Raw genomic sequence first — 7,151 nt, 5'->3', positions numbered from 1 at the left:
GAGAGAGAGAGAGAGAGAGAGAGTAAATAATATAACAACTAGTAAAACAAAACAAAAAAAAAAGTTCGCCTTCCTTGCAGACACGGAAATCTAAGAGAAAACTGTTTCATAAAATGCTATGTTGTTAGGAAAGTGGAAATTGTTTGTCAATTCCAGGACCTTAAGACAGAAGAATAAAAAATATATATATCATAACCTTTATTCACTTTAATTTCCTAGTACATGTATTAAAAAGTATCTATCATGTGTCGGACCTTCATGCATGCTGTTGTATAAAAAAAATAATTGAATACCATCACGAGTCCAATTAATTCGGCATCTTGAGCAATGAAGCAGATCAAAAGCTTGGCTTGGATACGGTAAGCGGCGAGTTGCAAAAGCTGCCACCATTGCAGGCACACCACGTTCAAGAGCAAACTGAATTTGGTTCTCATGAATGTCTTTTGGAGCTATAGACATGGTAATGACATCTCGTGAAATTAAGAAAGCCCCAAAACTTGCAACCCCACAACCAACATCCAAGACAACTCTAGTAAGATTCCCAAATGCAATGTCTGGAACCATCTATAAATTCAAGAAAAAAGTTAAACATGAAAGGAAAACTAAAAAGAGGCCTGATTTTAAAATGTAACAAAGTAATATATGAGATGTCCATAGAAGGCATGAAACCTTAGTAATCTGGTCTAGATAACTGCCTGCTCCATGTATAAACTGGGTGCCACCTCCAGGAAATTTGAATTTTTCCCCGTCCCTTTTTATCCAATTTTGCCCTCCTTTGTCCTCAACCAAACGCGTGTGTGGCACATTGCTAAACCACACCTGCAATAAAATTAGATGCTTTCAGATATTTGGAATAATTAAATATTAGATAACTTATTGTAACATGCAAATGATGACGGTGAGTAGTGTAATTTCCTGACAGTTCAATAATAGTTGGGAGAAACTGCCATAACTAAACAAGACTACTTCACATTTAAACTCCAATATAACAGGTTACTCTACGATTCGATGGAGTATAGACTAACCATTGCTTACTAAACTTAATATAACATCAGGGAACACAATATAAAAGCCTCAAAATGATTTACAGTTCATATTATGTAAGTATTTTCTTGTTAAAACGGATGTTGCATATTACAAAAGACTGTTGCAAAATGTGTTTCAACAATAACTACTTTTATTTGATCACTTCTACTATGTAAAGAAGTTTTTTATTTGTAACTGTGTAATGATCACCTTGTTCGTTTGTAAAAAGAAAATTTTCAGTTTTAATATCATCATGAGAGTCTCTATACTTCATATAGTTAACAATTACCTATTACTCATTGGCAGAGTTGCAATAGAGGCACTAGAGGCTTACAACCCACTTGCCCGGACTAAAAAATTTTAGAGAGATTTAGATGCCTACCACCCAATTCCAATGAATCAACATATCAACCACCCAAAAATCAATTTTTACATACAGACCACCCAACCTATGCTGAGAAAATAGGAATTAGGCACTCTGTACATAAAAATCAAAGTTTGGGTGGTTGATATGTTAATACATAGGAATTGGGTGGTGTGTATGTAAATACCCAAAAAATTTTAAGATTGCTTCATGTTTGCTCCTCCTCAAATGAACAACAATTTAATATGATTTATAGAAAAAAGAACACATTGTAAAACTAATCTACATTATGTTGCATATTTTGATATTATTTGGTTTGAAGCAAAATAAATGCATGATTTTATATTTTCTAATATAGTTTGATGAAAAACGATCAATGTAAAATACATATGGCAAAGATGGTCACAACAACGGCGACGACGACAATAGGAGCTTGTTGGTGATGGGGGCCAGTGTGGTGGCGATAAGTAGCAGCAGTAGAGGAGGAGGTTGGCGGTAAAGGTAGCTTTCGGCAGTTGTAACAAACCAAACTCTTGCGCATCAAGAAATTGTTCGCTTTGACCTAATGGCCTTACAATTTTGTCCCATCGATATAGCTTCCATGCAGGTCGCCTATTATGGGAGTGCTCCGATACAGACATGTCTAATTTTAAAGTTCTTGATGAAATTCCAACTATTACACCAAAAAACATCTCAATGCTTAAAAATTTAACTTCATCATACTTAATGGGTTTCACCATCTCCCTCACTTGAGTGATTATCTTCTTTGACACTTGTTTTAACCCAAAATCATTCAACAGGCACATAGGATTTTAGAGGTCGCTCCTATAGATTCAAGAGCTGACTCCCACCATGTAACATTTTGTTCCATCTAGGATTCAAGAGATGGCTCCTATTGCATAGCATTTTGTTCAATCTAGCATTTTCTTCCCATTTTCAACCTAGTGTAATGCTCTTATATCATTTGTAACAACCCAAAATTTCACTCATCAAGATATTGTTCGCTTAGGCATTGGCCACAGAAGGCGACGATGACAACAACGACAGAGGGCATTGGCCAGAGATTAGCGATGGAGGTGAGATGCCAACAAAGCTTCACTCTTGCGGTGTATTTAGAATTCACCCAAAATTGGAAGAATTCAAAATAAATTGAAAATAATCTATATTATGAATTTTAAATGCTTCAAAAAATTACTCAGCATTTTGTTTTTCCTCAAACAAAACACTAGGATCTTCAAAATCCATATATTTGGATTATCTTAGAAAAATTTCAATGATCCAAACAGCCCCTATGAAAATTAATAGATAAACCTCCTCTAAATCCTTGGCTTAGGAAATTACTTAGTTGTAGACAAAAAAAATCCACCTAAGACTTACTTCAAAATAAGCAAACTACGATAGTTCTAGCTCCGCTCTTACTATCAAAAAAAATTTATAATTAAATATGAAAGAAATTTCCAACTAAGGAAATGAGAATGGATTGAAACAAAATAAGAAAATATTGCATAAAAAATAAATAAACATACATAGTTAATTGAGAGTTTCTACGGAAATGGACAACACTTTATAAGAATTGATACAAAATGTCAAACCTAGGTTTATTTTTCTCCTCTGTCGTAACTAATTAGCATTCAACTAGAGTACTTGTAGCATATAAAAATATTTCTTGCATCTTTTAAATATCATCAAAATTATTTTTATAAAATTCTATGCTTTATCCCAATCATTTTGATATATAAAAATATATACCAATTTTCAATTGTAAGAAGGTTATTTAATTAGTTTTAATTTAAATAAAATATTTTATTTTTTTATTAAAGTTACTATAGAAGTCATTGTAGCAGCATTGTCGTGCCAAAAATAAAATCCAATTTCAAAGGCAAGTAATCCTGGGTTTAAGTTAAAGGGATTGTAGCAGCATTGTCGTGCCAAAAATAAAATCCACTTTCAAAGGCAAGTAATCCTGGGTTTAATTTAAAGGGCTGAGATCATTTTAATTAACATGGATTATTTGGGTTTTAAAAAGCATATATATATATATATATATATATATATATACATGGCAGAATTTATTTCCTTCTCTCCCATCATTGCACGGCGGCCAAATTGGGAACAGCGAGCAAACAACTCCAAGGTAGTAGTTGGAAAGAAGATATGGAGAAGAAAAGGAGAGCAAACAGAGAAATAAAGGAGAATAAGAAGAGAATAAAGGAAGGGAAACAGAAGGAAGAGAAAGAAAAGACAAGAAGTGCTAGGTTTTATGATAAAGATCACTTTCTTATATCATTTTCAATGAGTTGATTTGATTGGAAAATTTATGGGTGCAAAAGATTTTATAGTGATGAATTTTGAAGTAAAAATATTATTTTATTAAATTTTTAATAGATTTGAACTAATAGATAAAGGTTTGTTATAAATTGCTAAATTTATTGATTTTATCAAATTGTGTATAAAACATCAAAGTTAGGAAGACAAGGAAATTAGGAAATTTGTCTCAAAAGGAATTCCAAAAGCTTAAAAAGATACTCAATTATTAAAATAAAAAACAATTCTTTATAATCTAAAATTAGAATTGCTTATAAGTAAAATCTACTCATTATGTATTTGCATTTAGAATGCCACTCTTACTGGGCATAGCCGAATCAGTTAACAACTTATTCATATACAAATGATTACCTATTATAAAGTTTCATAAAAGTTTATAGAAAAGCATTATTAAGGAAAAATATTGAATATCATATGTTGCACTATATTTTTAGTAGATATAATAATGTTAATTGTTAGCAGATATATTCATTTTAAATATATATATATAAGAAAATAATGTAAAAAATAGAGATGATTAAAGAAATGTCATGTTGTATTATGATAAGTAAACAGAATGTGATGATGACCTGCACAGGAAAAGACAAAAGTTCTAACGAGATGAGCCTTAGTAAAAATAAATAGATTTGTTACTCTTGATAATGACATCAAAGGATCGTTGTATTTCCCAATTTTGAACTAGCCAAATTTTATCAACGGTCAGTATAAGTCAGGGATTAGGTAACCACCTAATGAATTAACTGGTTCAAAGCTTCTGCAAATATCATATAATATTTCTAAAATAATGAGTTATAAAAATAAAAAAAGAGATATTAAAGCAAGTATTATAATAGATGAATCTAACTTTTGCCAGGAACAACTATATTTAGTCTAACAATAATTACATTTAATATTTATGATCATATTCTCTTTATTTATTTAAATAGCAAGTTATGCTTATATAATATAATGTACTAAACTTGTTAAAATCATAAATAAGCTTATGTTAACCAACAATTAGATATATATTATTTAAGTTAACTATGTTTGAATCTTATTTTAACATTGTTTATCTCATTGGGCATAACACACACCAAAAAATATAAGTATGATTTTCAGAAAAGAGAAATGAGCAGGTGAATTGATGGTAAAACATTGTCTAACATAAATAAATACTTTTAGTATGTATGATTTTATATTTGGAGCTTATATGGAAAGTCTGGATACTTTATCGTGATGATTGTTCTATACAAGTTTCTATATTATTATTTGTTAAAAAGTCGGAAGTTCTACATACATAACACAGAATTCTAATGCATATACTTATCTAACGCCAAAATTCTTAGTTTTTACATACATACCAACGTATCTATGCATGAAAAGGTGTATTTACATACATGCCACGATACCTCTGTATAAAAAGCTGTTTTTCGCTTCTTTTATGCATAGAAAAGGTGGCATATAAGTAAAAATTGACGATTAGGTGTTAGATATGTATATGTGTAAGAATTCAGAGGTATGTCTGTAAAACCCCCAAAAAAATATTAGAGGAGTTGAAAGAAAATTTTATGCTCGGTGACAATTCTGAAAGAATAATTTTCTATTCACTCGAATCTGATGAGTAAAAGTTAGAATAACGTCAATGGAAATTAGATGTGATTGAACCGCCCTCATCTGTTACATCTTTGGTTCCCTAGAGAAGGTCAATGAGGGGTGTGACGGAGCTCTCAGATAGTAGCACTTAATTCATGAGAAAAATTTCATTCCCAAGCTTTGCTTTAAGTTGTAGCAATGAAATTACCAAAAACAAAAAGAGGAAATACATCAGAAATAAGTACCTCGTCTCTGCTCATTGGCCATGGGATGGGCTCCCTGTAGCCCTGCGGTGCCGGAACCAGGCAATTCAAAGTCAGCTCCTTCGCCGGGCAGTGCCGCTCAAATCTCTCTCCTCTCTCCGTAGAATTCAATCTCTTGATCTCCTCCTCGTTGTCAATACAAGGAATGTACTCCCTCATTCTCTCCGGACAAAGCGAGAACTTCTGGATCCCACTCTTAGTCCCATCCTTTTTCTTCATCTCATAAGTCGTCTCGTTTCCCGCCCGAGATGGTGATTCCTCCTCCCCCAGATCGGAATCGAACGGCCCAGCATCGAAATCCTCTCGCATTGCTCCGTTGGCGTCCACGATTCCAACATTCTCAGGATTCACGGGTTGCGGCGGGGATCTAGAGAGCGCATCGGGCGGTGGAAAATCAGCAGAGGGAAAGGACCCGTTGGATACTACGTTGGAGATATCAGGGGTATGGTAGAGGTTGGGAGAGATGATAACCGATAGGTTTGCAGTGTCGGCGGGGGCCGTCGGATTGATGTTACTGTAAAAGACGAGCTGGGGATACATGAAACCATCGTTCCAGTTACGGCCGAGGTAGAAGGAGGCGACGCAAGCGAGGAAGAAGATGGAGATCTTGGTAAGGGAGGAGAGCTTGAAGGGATCACCAAGCTCACTTTTCATTGTTGGGTAGTGCTCCCTGCGCAGGGCAAATTCATCAAAAGGTTTTGCGCGCGAGATCTTATGGTCGGGGGCCTGCCTTTTTTGTCCAGTAGCTACCCCTCAAATTTCTCATATCAGATCAAAAATACTATTATTTTAATTTTTAATTGCCGTTTGAATTTTATTTGATACAAGCTGAGGCAAGAGAGAATGCCATCACAAAGCTATAACATAATAAAATGCATTTAGTTAACAAATAATAGCCATAAAAAAGAGTGCATATTATAAGAAAATTAAATATTCAGCCATTACACTGATTATTGTAAACCAAGGTACATATTGTACACAAAAAATGATTGAACTTAGAGCATACTTGTTGTGAATAATTATATAAATATCCTTAAAAAATTATGTGTTTGAGTGTAACCTCAAATTTTTTTCTTTGAAATTTACACTCTAAATATGTGCTACAAATAAGCTTTTGACTACATGTGCAAAAATTACTTAAAAAAATTAAATTTATTTACAACTTGATGGTTTATCCTATTGTAGATTATGGTACACCATATGGGATGGTCCTCTACATTTATAAATATTTATGAAAAGTAATGTCAACAACTAAGAAAACTTAGAGATGCATTAGTAAAAATATAATCATTATTTTCTAAACGGTTTGTAATGTGGGGCAACAGAGTTTATAGTCACATAACATTCAAAACTTCACATTAAGCGAGTTCTCAGAAATAAGCCAATATTATTTATCCCAATTTGTAGAAAACTTGAGTCATGCAAAAGCGCATAACTTATGATACTTATCCTCATCTTTTAATGGTGTACATGAGCATCCAATCCAACCATGTCAAGGATTTCTTTCTTGTAGACATCTAAAAGGTGAAGATTATTGGTTTACAATATCAAAGAAATGCTTCATCCAATACAAATATGTTAAAACTGTAAGACTTTGGGCA

The 7,151-nt window shown here is 33.1% G+C and overlaps 1 protein-coding gene across 1 annotated transcript in view; it reads right to left on the bottom strand.

The window, feature by feature from the left end:
- Positions 1-6,276, bottom strand: part of LOC110025121 (probable methyltransferase PMT11) — a 31,614-nt gene extending 25,338 nt beyond the window's left edge. Inside the window, exons 1-3 of the mRNA XM_020725406.1 lie at positions 5,533-6,276; positions 670-819; positions 294-564 (exon numbers count right to left, since the gene is read on the bottom strand). Coding sequence (XP_020581065.1) covers positions 294-564; positions 670-819; positions 5,533-6,204 — 1,093 coding nt within the window. The 5' untranslated portion in view covers positions 6,205-6,276. The remainder of the gene's footprint in view (positions 1-293; positions 565-669; positions 820-5,532) is intronic.
- Between the last annotated feature and the right edge of the window lie 875 nt (positions 6,277-7,151).

This window comes from Phalaenopsis equestris, unplaced genomic scaffold (assembly GCF_001263595.1).
Source record: "Phalaenopsis equestris unplaced genomic scaffold, ASM126359v1 Scaffold000290, whole genome shotgun sequence".
In the NCBI taxonomy this organism is placed as follows: Eukaryota; Viridiplantae; Streptophyta; class Magnoliopsida; order Asparagales; family Orchidaceae; genus Phalaenopsis; species Phalaenopsis equestris.
This window is presented reverse-complemented; position numbering and strand designations above follow the sequence as displayed.